Genomic DNA, 20,353 nt, shown 5'->3' with positions numbered 1-20,353 from the left:
AACCTAGAACCTAACAATTTTGCCATTGTCAAAGTAATTTCTTGTCCACTACCTTTGCATTCATTTTGTTATTACTACTTTCTTAGTATTACAACTTTTAATGATGCCTTGACAAGTTCTTGTACCCATTTTCTTAAAATGACCAAGAGTGTTTTAAAGAGTTTTCAACCTGCCTTTGATCTCTTTGAGTTTGCATGATAGCATGATATGTTACTTTACATGTGTCCATTAGGAGCCTAGGATAAGATTTACCACACCTTAGAAGCATAGAACCATGTTTAGGGCTTCTAACCGAGAGTTCCCACTCTATGGCCAAACATACGCCCACGGGCTCGAGCATTCACCCAGAGAGTAGGATGTACGCCCAATAACCCAAATATGCGAGCTTAAGGCTTCGACGTCCCCCCTTTCGTTCGATAGAACTTATTGTGTCACTAGAATAGTTCTCAAGAACTGTATATAACAGTGTGTCGTATTTCGTTATAGCAGGGATTTGTGATGTCAGAGGACTCAAGCGAGCGCACAAGGTAAGTAAACACTTACGACTGCTTTCCTTAAAAACGTACGATATGTCACCTGACTGAGTACACGTATGATATGAGCATGCCTATATTTTTGTATAACTTGGTAACTGTCTTAAAACTAGTTGACAAGATACATCGTATGACATGGTACACCGTTACGTGCAGCATAATGGCAATGAGCTTATTATATAGACTTGATTCTATGGTCAAACATGTGTATGGATGTAATATAAGGGCTTTAGATTCAATGGATATTTCATGACTGGCGCAGCCTTAATTGGTGGTTCCTTACAGGACGTATATCATTAGTAGCATGGGCCACCTGGGGTCAGACTCGGTCGGGCTGCTAGTGTTATGGACGGTAGCGTACAATGGTCGAGGCACCAGCATTGTATTACAGGTCACTTGGGACAGCACCAACCCTACTTAGAATAGGTAATATCTCGAGTAGACCATATATGATAGTTATGACGTAATAAAGCATTAGTTTTCTACATTAAAACTCTTAGGCAATTGCCGCTAGAAGTACACCCATTAACTTCAGCAAACCGATATTTTTATGGTGTATTAACAGAGACAACACCTCTTTCAAACCTTTGTCAAATTGCTCGTTTATTTCTGCTTAATAAAATATGGCTCATGTCATATTTAACTGTGAGGTTTACTTACTAAGTCTTAGACAATGCGGTTATTACATCTTGTAGGAGACCTCATTCTGGGAAGAGAGAAGTGGCGATGTTGCCACTACGGAATTGTTTAAGATAAAAAATCTTCATATTATTACCAGGTTTGATCGGCTTATTATTTCTATTAGTTGCTCCGTGTCTAAACTTCGAGGATAATATATGCTCCCTTTATAATTATTCGAATTCTCATATTTATTTCATATTCCTATGCATTAACTCTGATGATGCTTAGAGGGGCGATTTCCGAGTTAACTACCAGTTAGCCATTTTGGGGTAATTGCCAGTAATCCTACCACATTGGTCAAGGCCAGATTTGAGAGCGTTACATCTACTAACTTAATAGATTCCGTTAATGGGACATATTAGAGCCAATAACATTATGACGCATGTCCTATTTAAATCAATATCACACTAACGAAATCTATTAATTAAGTGGATGAAATTTGACTATAAGGAGTAATTTTTTTTTTTTTTTTGCACACCTCATGGACCTTTGAATTCATTCTAATATCACATGGACTTAAAATGTAAATCAAGTAAACCATATGGACTAGTTTATGTTGTTGAAGTGCCAGAAGTGGTGTAAGAACTTATTTATAATTTAATTTATGAAGTATTAAATTTGTGCGTTGACTTAATAGAATAAATCTTATCATACGCACGTCATGCATGAGATCTCTATCTTTGTTTCTTTTTGGGATTAGGTTATGACATTATGCATCTCCAGGGTAAAAATACCCCTCACATTCTCATGCTATAAATAAATATTAAAAAAACAAAACAAAACAAAAAAAAACTCTTCCTCCCAATGAGATGTTAATGTAATAAATATATATTTTTCTTATTAGAGCACTAATAGCAACTTCTCTAAATCTAATTATCTTTTTTTAAATGTAAGAAAAACTCATAAAACAATCAGTTGAAACAGACTCCCTTGATGTTCTTTAAACCAAGTGAAGCAAAATTGCTACTCAAAATTATTTTAGGGTAACACTTTTGGTTCCCTTAACATTATTTTAATATTAAAGGCTTATGTTTCCTCTCTTTCCTCTAGCATTTATTTGAAGCAATATTTAAATGGTTTCTCTTTCGCCTATCATTAATTTAAAGAAGAGAAATGATTGGCGTTAATATTTTACTCATATTTCTCTTATTTCATCTTACAAATCAACCATTAAATTTGTGGACTTACGTGATGGTGAACCTCACAAATTTAATGGTTGATCTTCTGAATTTATAGGAGAATATGGAAAAAATATGAACAAATTATTGATACCAATAATTTCTTCTTAAAGATTTTTTTTGTGATTATTTAAATAATATTTAGATAGTATAAAGAAAGGATAAAATAAGTTATTGTGAAGTTTATTTGAATAAAAAAATAAAAATTAGTTTGGTTCCATACATTTGAGGAAAACTTACAGTTATTGTGAAGTTTATTTGAATAGAAAAGTAAAAGGTTATTTGCTTCGCTACATTCAAAACAATATTCAAAAGAAACTATTGGTAATGCTCTTAGTTATTGCCTTATGTTGTATGGCAAACCTGATCTACCATGTAATACACCGAAAATAAATTAGGGTTAAGTACACCCTAATTATGATTCTAGGGTTGGTTCTCATTTGGTAAAGTGTAAGACGTTGGACTTTTTAAGAATTTATAGTTGCACCGAACAATCAAAAGAGGTACCGATGCCTATAGTATTGAAGAATTAGCTTATACATGGTAACCAACGAGTATGGGATCAATTACGGTGTGAAGGTTAAGGAATATCCTAGAGGACGAGAAAGCATTGGAAACACTATCTTAAGAGTGAAACTTAGATTTCGAATCCCAATAAGGCACTCACAAAAAACTTTGAATGGCTACCATGACGTTCTTCTTAGAAAGAGCTTTCCAGAATTGGGTCACACGTGTAATTTCGAGACCCGTAGCAAGAGTTATGCCAATTTTAGTGGACACTACGCAGTTGATCAAACTACTGAAAAGTCAACTGCGAATGTTCGTTGGTAAAGAATGTTCGCTGGTGCTGGTAGAGAACATTCGACCAGTAAAGAACATTCGCTGGTGCTGGTAGAGAACGTTCATTGGTTTTGGCCGAACATTCGTTGTTAGTGTGTTAGAAAGGTACAAACAGGCTTTTCAGGCGTAAGTCCAAAAGTACACCAAACGTTCGCTGACCAATTTTTAGACCACTGGATAATGATCAAAATCCTAAAAAAAAGTTGTATAGAGTACCCAAACATTTGCCCCCAAGTACCGAACGTTCGCTACTTTACATGAATATTCCTGTAGCATCCACAGCTTTTCCTACCCTATAAATACCCCTCCCCACTCGACCCTATGCTTGAGTGATTTTGTGAGTTTTGAGGGTTCTTGAAGGAGAGTTCTTGAAGGAGAATGAGAGATTTCTTTGATGTTTTACTTTAAGGAGGTAATCTTCTAAGCCTAGCATGTTCCTTACTTATGTTCTATTTGGGATTGCGTTTGAGAAGCCTAAAAGTGCTTTTAACACTCAAAAAAGCCCATGTTAAGAAAAAAGTACTCGTTTGATAAAAAAATTAAAAGCGCTTTTAAGGGTCCAGAAAGCCTAAAAATTGCCTAAACGCACTTTTGGCAAAAGCTTAAAAATGAAATTGTTGCCCAAAAGCTCTTTTTGACTTAAAAGTTTTATTTCTCAAACACAATCCCAAACAGACTCTTAGTTGTTATGCTATTTAAATGCTTTTCATAGTTAGCTTAGTTGGTAGTTTTGAGCTTCTAGATATGTTGTTAAGTTTTAATCTTGGTTTAAGCATGTGTTAGTGTTTCATTCTTGTTGAGCATATTTCACTTTGTATGGAGTTGTTATTTTGGGCTAGGAGTATATTAGGAACCTTGTTGTAGCCTTAGAACTTACTTAGGAGTGATTAGAAGGTTGTTTGGTTCGAGATGGGTTTCTAGGAGAATGTTCAAACATTCTAACCAAGCGTTTGGCTTCAAGCCAGAACATTTTCTAGGTTTGGCAGAATGTTCAGGCAGAAACTCTTATTGGACTTTTTAGGTTTAAGACTCGTTTTAGCTCGGGTTTAGAACTAATAATATGTCTTTTCTCAGTATTTGAGGTTGTGGAGCCTCAAGAAGATTTTATGGATGAGCCTTACGACCCGGATGAGTATAAACTCATAAAGATACTTGTTGTTACTTTTCCAGCATTGCATGACTATTCTATATATATCAAACATGCATATTTAAAATACTCATAAATACATTTTGGACTACTGTAAACTCTATTTTGTCAAAACGTAGGTTGATTAACAAGATAATCAAATGATGAAATTTGTAAAGGTATGCATATAAAAGACGAATAAGATTAATTGCATCATATGACATGATACATCGGTACATGCGGGATAACGGTCATGGGCTTACTATACATGTTAACTCTATAGTCAAATGTATGTATTTATATGGGTATTGGATCCAATGGTTATTCATGATTGACGTAGCCATGTTTAATTGGTTGATCACTATAGGACAAACATTATTAGTAACGTGGGCCACACAAAGTCGGACTCGGTCGAGCTGCTAGTGATGGATGGTAGCGTGCAATATCCAGGACATCGGTATTGTATTACAAGTCCCTCAGGACAGCGTCAACCTTGTCGAGAAGGGGTAATATCACAAATAGACCATACAGTTTGAACTATCACATGATTCTCATATTACAACATATATTATATCAATATTGCATCCATGATAAACTGTCACCTCATAATGCTGTATGTGCTTTAAAAACAACTGAGTTCACCATTTAATGATGGGTACGTCATATGCACTTATACTCACTAAGTCGTCGGACTTACCCTTGTATTCTTTTCCTCTTTTTCCCCTCACGCGTGCATATGTGCTATCATAAATAATTTAGTAAAAGATGGATATCGCGAAGCATCCAGTTATTGTGGAAGACTTGATCTTGGTGACGCTTGAGAACTTGTTACGAGATTAGGTAAATGCTCATGGTAACTGGTACTTTTGAATTATGTTGTAGACTTAAACGTTTTGATGCATGCTTGCATATTAAGGTATACCATGAATCCATTGTGACGATGATATGTATAGTGTGATTTTAGCTACTGTGGTGATCATTGGTAGATGCTCTGATTGTAATGATCAATGTTTATAGAATCTTAATGTTTCCACTGCTTAGTATCATCTTTTTGAGGGGTAGAGATCCCCAAGTCTTGTTCCTCACGGAATTAGACTATGAGACGAATAGTAGAGTTAATTACCAGCTAATTAATTTTTTGGGCGTTATATACCACCACCCACCGACAAGATTGTACTCTATGAATACAACTATTGTAATTCAAAATTATCAAATCAATACATTAAAATGAAAGTTGCCTTATTGAGCATTTTTTGTGATGGATGTAGATATCTCTAAGGCCCAATCACCTTAAATCTTTGAGTCCTTTACTCATTATTCTCCGACTCTATCATATACATTAAAAATGTAACCTTACTGACCATTTTCCATTTGTATATTTTATCAAGTACCACCAGCACCCCATTAACAATTTAGGGAAGAGTCTACTGAAAGTAGTGAGCATGAGCAGATAAATTCTTCTCAAGTTCTATAAACCCATGTGAGTGGACACCTTCTCCTGTCAAGAAATGCTTGTACCAACGAGCAGAGAGCTTTGGTTGTCTTTTTAAATCCGGGTCATCCAAATCTACATAGTAAAGGCCAAAGCCTGATTCATAGCCGTCCATCTCGAATACATCCAAGAAAGACCATTGAAAATAGCCCCTTGTGTTTGATCCATTCCTTACATAAATTTGAGATTGGAGAAGGAGAAAAAGATTAGAAAACCAGAAAAGGGAATTATGTCACATAAATAATAAGTATACATCCATGGAAAGAAACGTTTTAATACCAGGTCTTTAATGATTTCAAGTTTTTAGTACCAAAAATCCTATCAAATTTAGTTTTGAGAAAAAAAAAAAAAAATAGAATATTCATATTAGATATCTAAAATTCATCAGACAAACTAGTTTTACATTCTCTAAGTGTATGAAATGGAATTAACATGAACTCCAATACGGAGATATGTGACCAAATTGCATTTTTATGGAGAAACTACACTTATTACCATATTCGCAATGTTCTCCAATATTTCAGTTTTTGCAATGTCTCCTCTCAATCTAGCATTGAGATTGTAACATCCTCCAAAAATCTTAACAAAGGGGATATGATGGACATTTTAGGCGAGCTAAAATGAAAAAAATGCCATGCATATGATAAGATATGATAAAAAAAAAAAAAAAAAGCACAAAAATTCAGAAAAAGGGAAAAAAAAAATCAGGGAGTTTTTTTTAAAAAGGTAGTTGTATTTTTACAAAATTTTCATGGGGTTATAATAGTCAGTCTGGATCAAAATACTGCACATAACAACCCTTCGGTTAGAATTTAACATAAAATCTTATCGGCAAAGGGACATTACAACCCCAATGATAAATGGGTAGGGGGACATAGCAAAAATTGAAACATTCGGAACATTGCAAATAGCGGGCAAGTGTAATTTCCCCTTTAAATTATTGTAGGAGGATCATGACAGCTAGAGTTGCAAACACCCAAATTATGGTGAAGGTATTATTTATAGGACTTTTGGATCATATCTTGAGATTGTAACAAGGTCAACAGAAAACGGATATACCTCAATGCATCAAGCAAAGCCCCAATATATCCCTGCAAGTATTTCACCCTTGGCCAATCTTCCAATGATGAATTACGTTGTGTTTCTTGTCCTGTAAGAACATTACATGCATGATTAATTGTCTCAATTAGATAAACACATATAATGATAAGGGAACTAGATTTTGAGCCACATTATGCCACCCCTAAACAGGAAAAACAATCCCCAAGAAAGCGAAGGTGATATTTGAAAATGCAAAATATGCTGGATTCAAAGGCTTTTTCAGCAGCTCATTTGTTCATTGTTTGATCACTTTTACTTTAAATGGTACATGCAGTTGAAAGCAAGAATCAACATCTTAAGCAGGCAGCCAATCGCTTGTTATGCACCTAAAATGTCTACATATTTCCAGAAGAACATGAACCATTCCCCTGATTGAGTTCATCTTCTGCCATCTGATCTCCATCACCCCTTGATGCTGCTTTATATATTTCTACATCCATCCATCAACTCCTTCTACTAAAATTGGCAATTGCTTATGCAAAATCTAAATTTGAGGGCAATGTTAGAGAAATTTATCTCACTTGCAACCGAGTTTACTAAACATGTCTGTGAACTTCAGAATTTTCTAGTTTCCTAATATTAGCAATTCAAAATGAAGAATCAAGGGTTACTTTTAAAAACATGAAACTTATCCTAAGAGGGTTAGGATCATGAAAAGCAAATATTGGACCTTTTTTTTTTTATACAAGTAATAATCAGTCTTATTAAAAGCGTAAAGCATACCAAAGTACACAGGAAGTGCACAAAATGAATCCCCTAATTAGAAAGGGAAAAGCGAACAGGAAAATCATCTTAACTAATCGACAACGGAGACAGAAACGCAACAATCCAAAGATACAATGCATTAACTTGAAATGCTCTCTAGCACTATTCTGAATAGAATTTCACTAGAAAAAGAGCAAGAACAACTCATGCTTGCATATTATAGGAGTTTGAATATGTGCGTTTGCATGTGTTTTTGTGTCTACAATATGTTGGTGCGTGCGTGAGAGAGAGAGAGAGAGAGAGACCATTCTCATAAATGTAAATAGGAGGATTTCCATAAACTTGCTTAAAGTACTCCAGCAGTCCTTGCAAACCCCAAGGTGTAATTGAAAACTGATTCAAACTGGCATCTCTACAGTTTAATGTGCATTCTCTCACCTCAGATGAAGACATATCCTTTTGAGTAACTGCCACAGTTCGGAAAAGAGTAAACTATTTCAATTTCACCTCTAAAGACTTGGTAAGATATAATAGATGAGCCTTAATCCAACTGCAGGGCTAGCAGAGTTGAATTGGTAAGCTCCATTAAGCTGATGCAACTTAATTAAGGGTAATCTAATTATCATTATTGAAATTAGTCTTCATTGTGATGAGTGTTTATATATGAAAGAACATACATGTTATATCTACTGCCATGTCTGCATCAAAGTTTCTGAGCTCCATCTCTAGTTTGCTGGAGTCGTCCTTCACATACACTGTGAGATAGTAATTTACTCCTAGGAAGTCAATTGAACCCTTAACTTGATTAGATTCAAGATTGGTGAATGTAGGAAGTCTTGTTCCAACATTCCTTTTCATTACATCAGGATAGTCTCCGTACATCAAGGGATTCACATACCTGCAATGCCATGCAAACTAAGCATAAGTAAACTCAGAACATAGCTTATATGCAGCTTATAGATGCAAAATGAAAATCGATGGTTTATTTATTGAAAAAGTGAAAGAATCCCAAATTTTTTATGATTATTTGCCCTTATGGCTATACCAGATTAACATTGCAATTTATAGATGAACAATGCCTCTTTATTCATGAATGTGTAACTTACCAACCAATCATAAAGTCCATGGCTCTTTGAGAGGCAATTGCATCTTCAGTTGTGTTTGTTAGAGGAACAATCCAAAAAGCAAAGAGATTGATTCCTATAAATCCATGTTGCTTGTCCTGCATTGCCCATAGTCTAAGTTCATGAGCATTTTGGTCAAGTTCCATAGCAATAAAGTTCTATATATACACGTTTGCAAAATTAACAAAGGCCTAAATGGCGGGTAGTGCTTTTTTGGAGCTCACATACTTAGACAGGATCCTCATTATTGGGTATCATATAGTGAAGTCATTGTTGGAAATTTAGAACTAAATATGGCCTTCATGATCACTGGAAAAAGTTTAACCAGCATGCATATTATTAAAATGCCAACAAATTACTATGTGATGAATGAGGATAAGATATGCACTGAATTTATTAAAGGGAAAACTTACCAAAGTAATGTTTGCTAAAAATTTTAATGTACAATTCATTCATTCGTGAAATCTACAACTTAAATATTCGAGATAACATAATCTTTTAGGAATATTTAAGCTTATAGAGTACCTGATACTTTTCCTTGTAGAGTACAGCAGCTGATGCATGCGCCAACAAGATATGATGAGCTGCCAGGTATGGCTCAGTTGAGGAGTTGCCTCTTGTGCAGTTAAATCCGAAAGGAGAAGAACAATGTTGAGGTGGTAAATATCCGCCATCATAACCCGCGAGCACGAACACATTGGCCTCATTCACAGTTGTCCAATGTGAAACCCTGTCACCAAAGTTCTTGAAACACACATTTGCATATGTCGTGAAGTCTTTTCTGCATTCAAATCTAGATTATTCAATAACATAACTTGCCATGTTCTGCACTTTGTGCATAGATTGTATATATATAAACACATTTCAAGCACAAAATCATACACAATTTTTCGATTAATCCATCCTCCATACTCGTCCTCCAGTGCCTGTGGAAGGTCATTGTGGTGTAGTGTAACATGCGGTTGGATTCCTGCTTGATCAAGAATTTAATAAAGAAATATCAGTAGGAGAAAGGCATGTAGAAATTAGCATTTTGGAAGTACTCTTTCTTCCCTTAGATTGAAAGTACTCTCACAACGCTGAGAAAATTGTATTATCTTCATTTATGATGGAAATAGCCAGTAACCATTGCTGATAAGTTCATTGATAAGATTGTTGTAATATTGTAGACCCTTTGGATTGACAGGTCCTCTTCCATCTGAAAAAGTAGAAAATGTGCAGCAACTTAAGTGTGAGGAAAAATACCAGACATCACTTGTTGTTTAGTTAAATGTGAGTAAAAGATTGGTGATCATACTTGGAATCAGTCTTGACCATGAGATGGAAAATCTATAGGCCTCTAAGCCAGTATCCACCATGAGCTGGACATCTTCCTGCAAGAGTGGATTTCTCCTAATCATTCATGGACCATAATCTTAATACAGATGGTTCTTAAAATCAACATACACTTAGCTGGTTATGACTTTTATTTTATTTTTTTAATTTTTTAATTTTTTAATTGTCACGAGATATACCTCATGCAGAATAGATTCATTCTTGTTCAACCAATTAATGGTTGAATTAACCTGTAGTACTCGTCTCATAGTTATAAGAAGAGACTTATTGTTTATACCTTGTATTTGTGATACTGATCACATGTTATGTCAGCATTGTCTCCATGCACTTTTCCTGAAAATATGAGGTTGGAGATCAATCATCTAATCTAAGATACATATCAGATACTATTATAGTTTGAATAAACGGTTTAGATACAAAAGGTAGAGGCTATTATATTATTCGGCTTATACAACTTATTCAACTTATGTTAACCTAATACAAGCATCCTATTATATAGGATTAGGGAAATACCATAAAGACTAAACTACCCCAAAACCCTAATGACTCAAACCCTAACTCTTCTAACACTCCCCTTCAAGCTGGAGCATATACATCATATGAATCCAGCTTGGAAGATACAAGCAAACTAAAAACAGCTAGAAAAACATACTCTAACACCCCCCACCCCCTCAAGTTGGAACAGATTAGAGCACACAATAGAAAGACTCATACAAATAACAAGATAATTTAATAAAACTTCAACGCTAGTCGAAAACTCGTCGAAAACTTGAACGACCAAGATTTGATCGGATCTCGCCGCAAAACACCAAGGCTGGTCGGATACAATGATCACCAACAACAATTACATTTCACATGATTAACCAACAAGTTTCGCCGAAAAACAGCCACTGAAAAAAATAAAAAAATAAAAATACTACGCCGGAGCTTCGCCTGAACTTTGCTGGAGCTTCAAAACTTGCCAGAGACAAGCAGAACATGCCAGCAGTATCTAAAACAGAAGAAAAACACTGAAAACAAATGGGAAACAGTCACTGTAGGCTCGCCAGAAATTCACAAAAGTATTGCCGGAGATCACCGAAGAAGATAGAACATTTCGGCCACTTCAAAAATAGCAACTACTGAAGCAAACGGTGACCAAAGATCAATGTTTTAACAACACAAACATCAAACAGCCAGAAATTTTTTTTTTAGGTCGCTGCAACTTCGCCGGCCACCACAAAGAGCGCGAACCAACACACCAAGAACCCGCCAGTGACAACACACCAAGAAGCCGAGACAAATTGACGACAAAAAAAATTTCTTTCTTCAAAAAAAACCATGGACAGCAACATATTTCAGGACACTGCCCGTGTGGGCATTATGCCCACATGGACGGTACTGCCACCAGGAAAACACTCAGCAAAACAACACAAATAGAGCGGAAAAAAACTGCTACAAACAAAGGGCCAAGGATTCAAAACCTAAGGCTCTGATACAATGTTATAGTTTGTATGAACGGTTTAGATACAAAACGCGGAGACTATTATATTATTCGGCTTATACAACTTATTCAACATATCTTAACCTAATACAAGCATCCCATTATATAGGATTGGGGCAATACCATAAAGACTAAACTACCCCCAAAACCCTAATGACTCAAACCCTAACTCTTCTAACACAAACACATATAAATCTATGCAGATGTCTATCTGCCTAAGCATATGCTTGTGATTCTGAGGATCAAGTTTGTACCACTAACATGAATCCAATACTCAAGAGACCAAGGGGCAAGGAAACACATGTTCTTTACCCTTACCAAGGAGTGATGCAGATCGGCAAGCCTCGTCTACAAGCTCATCTGCAGCCCGTCCAGACGAGCCTCAACCCAAGAGCCTCTTCTGCAAGCTCGTCGGAGACCGTCCAGGCGCCTATGTTATTTTCGTCTGACGACGTTTACTAAAAAGGTCATATCTAGAGTGTAACATCCCTACTCTAAGTGGTATGATATTGTCCGCTTTGAGCCAAGCCCGCACGGTTTTATAATTGGGTTTGCCCCCAAAAGGCCTCATACCATTTAGGAAGAGTATATTTCATATAAACACATCATCTTTTCCATGCCCATGCAATGTAGGACGTCACAATCACCCCCTCTTAGGACCCAGCGTCCTCGCTGGCGACCTTCATGGGCTTGTGCACGCTCCCTCCATCTCAGGCTAGGCTATGGCTCTTATACCATATGTAACATCCTTGCTCCAAGTAGTATGATATTGTCCACTCTGAGGCCAATCTCGCACGGTTTTATTATTGGGATTACCTCCAAAAGGCCTCATACCATTTAAGGAGAGTATATTTCATATAAACACATCATCTATTCCATGCCCAGGCAATGTGGGATGTCACATAGAGTTTCAGACCTTTGATTGGAGCAAGCTTGGCAGCGCTGGAAAGCTAATTCAAAGTTTACAAAGTCATATTTCACAAGAATTGGCTAACTCCGATGTTTACTAGGTCAAAAAAACCTCCGTTCCCAGGCCATTCGAAAGTCGTCCGAACAGCCCTATGTTATGTTTCAGTTTTCAGTCGTTTTATGTATTTAATTTTCAGTTTCTTTAGGGCCATCCGCATGGGGGAATGTCCCGTCCAGACGGGACTCGTAGAAGTTCAAATCCGACTCTATTTCTTATTAATTTTAGGTTTAGGATTTGGGGATTGGGGGTCTATAAATACATATTTTATGACCCTAGAATGTAGTTGTTGATTACATATGAGTTTTGTTCAATAAAAAGCCTCATAGTTGAGCGTTCTTCTGTTTTGCTTCAAAATCTAGAGAATATCTCGCGTTTTAGAAAAGATTTCTTAGATTGCTTGATAGAATCAAGATTTAGAAATACATATCAGTTCCTTATTGTTGTTATTCGCTGCAGCTCACTAAGTTACACTGCATCAAGGAGCCTAGAGCTCATGCACATTAGAAGATACGAGATTATTTATTGTATATGATAATCCTACATTGTTAGGTAGAATACAAGACTATTAGTGTATATATTACGAAAATTAAAATAATATTCTCACGGTTTCTCATGATCATTCAAAAGCTAAGCCACATTCAGATAACAATTTTCATCACCTTCAATAACTCTGGAATTTACTCTTGTGTTTAACACTTGTATTTATTGGAAATGGTGTCCAAAACTCAAATTGATTAGATAATGTTTTAAATATTATGATAAAGAAAAATAGACATATACGGATATATTCTTGCATGACATATATGTGTGATTGTGTATTGTCCGATTATATGTATGTAAGATCCCTATGATGCATTGTATTTGAGTGATTGTGTGTGTATCATAGAAGATCATACTCAAAAGTCCGTGCAACTTACAAACTAATTGTTCGCAGTCGTAAATGGAATTTGGAACCCCATCTACACTATAACATATTGAACCTCAACGACTTGTCTTGGTTAGAAGAAACAAGTAGGCTTCGGGTTGATATGCTGGGGTATTGGCAGGTTTGGGCCATACACCAAACAGGACCACGTGAGTCATCATTCGTTTACTAATATTGTCTTAACAATGATGTACATACACAACGGCTTATAATATTTACTCTAAATCCTGAGAAGTTCTTTGAACTCAAATGTGAGACCTATTAACAATCGATCTAACCTTAATATGTTGGGTGATCGTGTGTAGCAATGTTGGAACACTGATTTCAAGAAAGAATCCAAATCCTTTGTCAAAAACAAAGCGACAAGGAACATTCTCCTTGTTTTAGATTTAATGGGAAAGATTATCCTAAAGCTCGGGCCTGAGTGTTTCAGTATGTATGACTGAAACTTATGCATGTACAAGATGAGAACATTTCTCACAAGGTACATAAGGATAATCATGAAGTTAAATCAGTGACTCAAGAAAAGATGTAGTAAACAAAGCGACAGTACATAGACTTTGGTTCGACTATGAAATGATTCCATGGAGTGGGTAACATACATAATAAGTACGTCACGAGGATTAATTGATTAAATCAAAAATATTCATTAGAGTGCAGTCACAGTTATGTAGTGGTATTAATTGTGATTAAATAGAGTCATGTGATATGATCAATGTAGACATAGTCGCAGACCTATTAAGCTAATGATATTTTTTCCTTTGGGTCCCTCTTTGAGCCGATATAAATTGACTAGTATAAATATTGGGCCTCAGTTATATTTATGTGTATTACTTAGGATGTTTTATTTTATAAAACATAGGCCAAAGAGATTTATTAATCTAAAGGGCCAAGTTCGAGAAATTAGACTTAGGAAATTAAATAGAGTAATTGGGCTCATGATTTAATTCCTACAAGCGAAAGAATTAAAATAAGTTTTGGGCTTTTTGGTTTTAATTCTTGTAGCTAGAAAGTAAAATTTGGGCACAAGGGAATTAAATCTAAAGGGTTAAAGTTAAGCCTAAGGAGCATTGGACTTGAGGATAAAATCCAAGCCAAAGTACTAAACCAAGTGGAGTGGGCTAGGATCTCAAACTCTAGCCTTAGGCGCATGGGGAGAGAGTAATCTCATCCCCATGGCTGTGTATGTGTAGAAGGTCAGGAAGGTCTTTCGACCCCTTGACCGAATTCTACTTCAAAACCCTAGTCCCACATGGTTAAGAATCAATTTTCTCCTGAGATCCCAATAGTATAAATAAAGGTGCCAAGGAGAAGCAAAGAATCACATTAGACTTACAGAAGAATTGAAAAACTATTTTCTCTTCTGAAAGTAATACACGGCAAAGGGAGATAATTACTCTCTAGGTCTTTGCTTCTAGTGTTCTCTAGCCTCTTGAGAAAATAGCGTGAGCCCACACTCACATTCATATTTAGTCATCGAAGAGAAGATTTGATGAAAGAATTGAATCCTCAATTCTTGGAGAATCTTGAAGTTCATGGAGAAATCTAAGAAGATGAATTTGTTCATCAAGATCCTTTTGAAGATCAACCACAAGTTCATCAAGAATGTGATGAACACGAAGAACGTGATGAACGTGAAGAACACGAAGAATGCAAAAAACATGGAATGAGTATTAACTCATACCATAAGTTTGCACGTTCGTTGGAACAACAATTGCTCAACCCTACATCATGGGAAGAACGGTTGTACGCTCCTATGCCCCAATGCCTAGGAGAGGCCGAAGCTACATGTAAATAATATTACTTATATGTTATTAGATCTAAGCATGTTTATCTTCTTGGCAAAAGTTCTTGGGGATTGTATTTTTTAATCCACTGCTTAAAAAGAAAAAGTTTTGAAATTTACACAAACGATCCCAACAGTATTTACTCGTCTTTATTCTCTATATTGTAAAGCAAGACCATGTTTAATTGAACTGTTGCAATTACTCTTTGTAAATATTCTATAAATTCATCAGATGCCTATCATTTCAATGGGTTATTTCACCACAATTGTTGTGTGATGTTATATGGTATCAGAGCTACCTAAAGACTCACGCCATTTTTTGTCTTCTTCCAAAATGGGTTCCACCCAATCTCCATCATCTTCTAGCCTTGCCCTACTTGCAAACCTTAATCATCATATCACCCTCAATCATCATCTTATATGGTAACTCCTACCATTTCACCAACTTCCGCATCTCTTGGTTTGTGGCGTCCCACATGGCCTAAGTATGAAAATGGAGGTGTGTTTATATGTATACTTACATTTTTCATGACAACGCGTTTTAAAGTCGTGATGGTCATGATCCCATCAAAACGCCGTAGTTAAGCAAGCTTATGGGAGAGTAGTATTAGGATGGGTGACCTCCTAAGATTTCTAGTTCGGGAGAGCCAAAAGTGGACAATATTGTGTGTCAATAGGGTGGGGTGTTACAAATAGTATTAGAGCCATTACCCAGCCTAAGATGGAGGGAGCATGCATAAGCCCATGGGGTTCACTAGCAGGCACTCATTGGGATGCCAAGATGGGATTATCTCATGAGGGTGGCCAGTGAGGATGCTAGGTTCTAAGAGGGGTTGATTGTGGCGTCACACATCACCTAAGTATGGAGATGAAGATGTGCTTATATGTATACATACATCCTTCATGAAAAAAACGCATTTTAAAGTCGTGATGGTCATAATACCATAAAAACTTCGCAATTAAGTGAGCTTCTGCGAAAGTTGTAACAGAATGGGTGATCTTCTGGGAAGTCTGATTCGGGCAAGCCAAAAGCTGACAATATTATGTGTCAATTGGGTGGGGTGTTACACGGTCCCACCCCATTGAACTCTGATTCTCTCTCTTTCACCCACATCCAACATGGACCCTTGTTTACAAGACTGCTTCGGTGAACATTATTGGTGTGAAGTGGGCTTTCTCATTAAACACAAAGCTGATGGTAGTGTCGAAACCTATAAAGCTCACCTTGTTGCGAAAGGATTTTGGGATTTTTATGAAACATATTGCCCTGTTGTTAAGCCAATCATTATTCATGCTATTCCTTGGCTGTTTCTACAGGTTAGGGTATTAGAAAAGTTGATGTGAGCAATGCCTTCCTTCACAATCATTTGCAAGAGACTGTTTATATGTCTCAACCTCCTGGGTTTGATAAAACTATGTTCCCTGATTTTTTGTCTCTTGAAGAAAGCATTAGACAAACTCAAACAAGCTAATGATTATTGCCAGCTAATCAAGTAGTAGTGAAAGTGAGGTTTCATAAACCCTACACTACACAAACACATGCCACCTATGCTAGTAGCCAATATATTTTCTTTCAAAATTTTGTATATCTAGTTAATTAAATCAAACCTAGAAATTTAATCCTAGTATTTTATTTTGTCAAAAGAAAAAAAAAAAAAAACGAGGCCTGTTACATATTATTTTCTCAACCATCTTTTTTTGCAAATCCAATGGATTCACCACTATTAGATTTGTGAACTTGTATAGGTCCCACACAAATTTAATGATGAATTTACCCATTCACTATACGGAGATGGGTGAAAGATGGGATTGAGAATAATTTTTATCATTTTTCAAAATAAAAACCCAAGCCTCCTAACCCATTCAGCCGAACCCCTGTCTCTTTCCCATTCTCTCCATTTTCTAACACACGAACATCTAAACCCCTAAAAATTCGGTCACCCCATATACCTCAAGGCTCAAGAATCCACATTTCTGTTTTGAAAAACCCATCACAAGATTGCAAGAAAAGGATTTGAAATCAGTTTTTGCTCAAGGATTTCGACGATCACGTATAATTAAGTAACCTTTTTCTTTAAAAACTTTCAAGAAATACTAACCATGTGCATGATTATTGATAGTCACGTGTTACTGCATGAAATCACATCATTTAGTTTCATGATTAAGCATGTTAATATCCTACCACATGAATACTTAATCTAAATATTAACTATTGTATGTTAGGATCTTTATAATATGTTTTTAGAACTTTATGGCGCAGGTAGCTAGCAGACAGTGTAGCAAACTGTTTTGACTTCTAAGCCTTTCCGCTCACCCATTTTGTATTTCTCCTTCTTTTCGGCTTATCAGGAAGCCAGGAGGCCGGAAATGCGTGTATTATGTCATTTTATTTTATTAAATAACAATTCATGTATATGTCATTTTATTTTATTAAATAAGCGCCTAGGGGCACACATAACATTTTGTGACTTATGCTATTTTCTTTAAAAATAGAAAAAATTGATGGTTATACATTAAAGTTTAATAAATGATTTTTATATCATGCACTAATTGAATTATTTAGTTGCTCTGGTTTTACCTATATGTACCTTCGCACCCCTCTAAGTTAACAAACCTAGCCCTAACAGGCCGAAGTGTTACCGTTATAGTAATGTTTTGAGTAGCATGTGCATGGAAATTAAAAACCAAGTTAACACCATTAGCTAAGGATCCATTTGTTTTGACGTAAAATGTTTCCCGTCAAAAAATTTTTTCAGCGAAAAATATTTTTCTGAAAAATGATTTGTTGGAAAACATTTTTCAATGTTTGGCGCCTACGAAAAATCACAAATTTTGATTTATATATACTTTTTCATTCAATTATATTAAACTTTAAATTACAAAAATGTCTCGATCAGGTCCCAGCAGTATCCTAATCGGGTCCCAACGGTATCCCGGTCAGGTCCCAGCAATTGAATCCCAGCAGGTCCCAATTGAGTCCTAGCAAGTCCCAGTTGAGTCCCCGCGGGGTTCTAGTAAGGTCCCGACCGAATCCTGGCATGATCCCATCAATGTGCTAACCGAGTCCTGATGGTGTCTCAATCGGAACCCGACAGGGTTCCAGAGGGTCTCAACCGGCTCCTAATCAAGTCCTAGCAATGTCCCAGTCACCCAATGGTGTCCTAACTGGGTCCCGATGATGTTCCAATCAGGTCTCAACTGAGTCTTGGTGGTGTCTCAATCGAGTCTCGATGGGTCCCGGTTTAGTCCCAGCGGGGTCCCGACTGAGTTTCGACAGTGTCTTGGCTGGGTCCCAATAGGATCTTGCTAGTGTCCTGACTAGGTCTCGACAGTGTCCTGGTTGGGTCTTAGCAATGTTCTGGTTGAGTCTGTTAATTTGAGAATAAGATACTCAAACTCGGAAAGAGGTTTACAATTTTCAAAAAGGAAACCATTTTTCAAAAATTAAATAGGTTTTTTCGGTCAAATTGATAATATTTTCCGTTGACTACTATTGTCCATCACACCAAACACCCGAAAATATGAAAAACATTTACGCTAAAACAATTTTTCGAGTTTGAGCCTCTTATTTTCAAATTGACATACCCAACTGGGATGTCATCGGGACCCACTAAAACTTCATCAGGCCACCGCCCAGACTTTGCTGGAACCCGACCAGGAACCTGCTGGGACCCCATTGGGAAATCACCGAGACCCCATCGAGAGAACCCGCCGGGACCCGGCAAGTACTTAGTCGGGCCAGTGCCAAGACCCGCAGGCCGCAAGGACCTAGTTGGGACTCACAGGGTCACCACCTGGACTTCACCGGGACCCAAGCAAACCACCATTAGAACTTCGCCGGGACCCAGTTTGGACTCGCCAGGACCCAGTCGGGATCGAGCTTGGGCCTGGTTGGGACTCGAGGGACTTAACCAGGTCACCGCAGAGACCTGATCGGGAAATTATCGTAATTTAAAGTTTAATATGATTGAATGAATATATTATATATATTATGATTTTCCGTATGCACCAAACACCGAAAAATATTTTTAAGGAAAAAATGTTTTCTGTTGAAAGTATTTTCTAACAGGAAATATTTTAGGTCGAAACAAACGGAACGTAAAAGGGCTATATTTGAATATTGTATGCATGGGTGGAAGAAGGGGGAGTTAATGGCCTGCCCCCAAAGATTTTGCAAACAAGTTATTTTAAATTATATCCGGCTCTTCCTAAATATATATCTTGGTTTCGTTCCTAATTGTATACACATGATCCCATTTGTTTTATAAATGAGAAAACTATAAAAAATCCTAACATATGAGACACAGTGAAAGGGCTATATATTTAAGGCAGTTGATTGTCACTTTTCTAAAGTTTGTAGTGATTACAAGTGAAAGGTAAGTTGGAGGGGCTAAGTACATACAGTTTTTCCAATAAAATAAAATATCATACTTTGTTTTATCATGGAAAGAAAATACTTAGTGGGCTTACTCTGCAGGATGGGTCCGAAGAGCCTGCTTTGGAGAGATTCTCCAATATAAAAAATAAAATAAAATAAAATAAAATACTTAGTGAGGATAATTAAGATACAGAATCTTGATTATGAACAAGTTTGTTGTATTAGAATATAACATTAAAAAGCAAAACTAAAGAAAAGCATACCCTCATGAGCGAATGTATCCCATATGCTAGGCTTCCTACCCTCTTGGTCTGCTGCACCTTCAACCTTTCATTTATAATTTTTCAACAGAGAAAAAGACAGAATATAAGGAAACAATATTCTTGTCACCCATATAATGAAATAATAATATAAAGAAATATATTATCCACCAGAGCCTTTTATAGAAATATAAATACCCTGACCTGGTATGCTGAGGTCCCAGACCCAAACACGAAGCCTGGTGGGAAGTCTCCTCTGCTAAATCTATCGGCAGCTAAAATTACAGCTGCTAAATTACTAAGAAGAAGCAGGGAGAAAGACAGGCTCAGCATCTTCCCAAAGCTTGTTAGCTTTTCCCAAATGAAGACATGCATTTATTGCCAGAAAAAGAGTGGCTCAGCTTATTATCCTGTAAGCTTGAACCAAAGAGTGGCT

The 20,353-nt window shown here is 36.6% G+C and overlaps 1 protein-coding gene across 3 annotated transcripts; it reads right to left on the bottom strand.

The window, feature by feature from the left end:
- Positions 1–5,535: 5,535 nt before the first annotated feature.
- On the bottom strand, positions 5,536–20,353 carry LOC132187773 (beta-glucosidase 11-like). Of its 3 annotated transcripts, XM_088517870.1 has the most exons (13): positions 20,122–20,352; positions 19,921–19,984; positions 19,750–19,788; positions 10,393–10,448; positions 10,078–10,153; positions 9,907–9,978; positions 9,663–9,750; positions 9,306–9,561; positions 8,763–8,878; positions 8,334–8,554; positions 7,962–8,123; positions 6,910–7,000; positions 5,536–6,020 (listed from the first exon to the last, which is right to left on the bottom strand). In XM_088517870.1, exons 1-13 carry the CDS (start codon positions 20,290–20,292, stop codon positions 5,783–5,785), a joined length of 1,650 nt encoding a protein of 549 aa, XP_088373996.1. In that variant the 5' UTR covers positions 20,293–20,352; the 3' UTR covers positions 5,536–5,782. The 3 variants fall into 3 exon arrangements, with proteins under 3 accessions (XP_088373996.1, XP_059458179.1, XP_059458181.1); XM_059602196.1 differs by lacking the exon at positions 19,750–19,788 and having other exon boundaries at positions 7,962–8,129; positions 20,122–20,353; XM_059602198.2 differs by lacking the exons at positions 10,393–10,448; positions 19,750–19,788; positions 20,122–20,352 and having other exon boundaries at positions 7,962–8,129; positions 19,921–19,979.

Source organism: Corylus avellana, chromosome 6 (assembly GCF_965113065.1).
Source record: "Corylus avellana chromosome 6, dhCorAvel1.hap1.2, whole genome shotgun sequence".
Taxonomy (NCBI): Eukaryota; Viridiplantae; Streptophyta; class Magnoliopsida; order Fagales; family Betulaceae; genus Corylus; species Corylus avellana.
The sequence above is the reverse complement of the archived record's forward strand: the minus strand, read 5'-3'. Positions and strand labels throughout refer to the sequence as shown.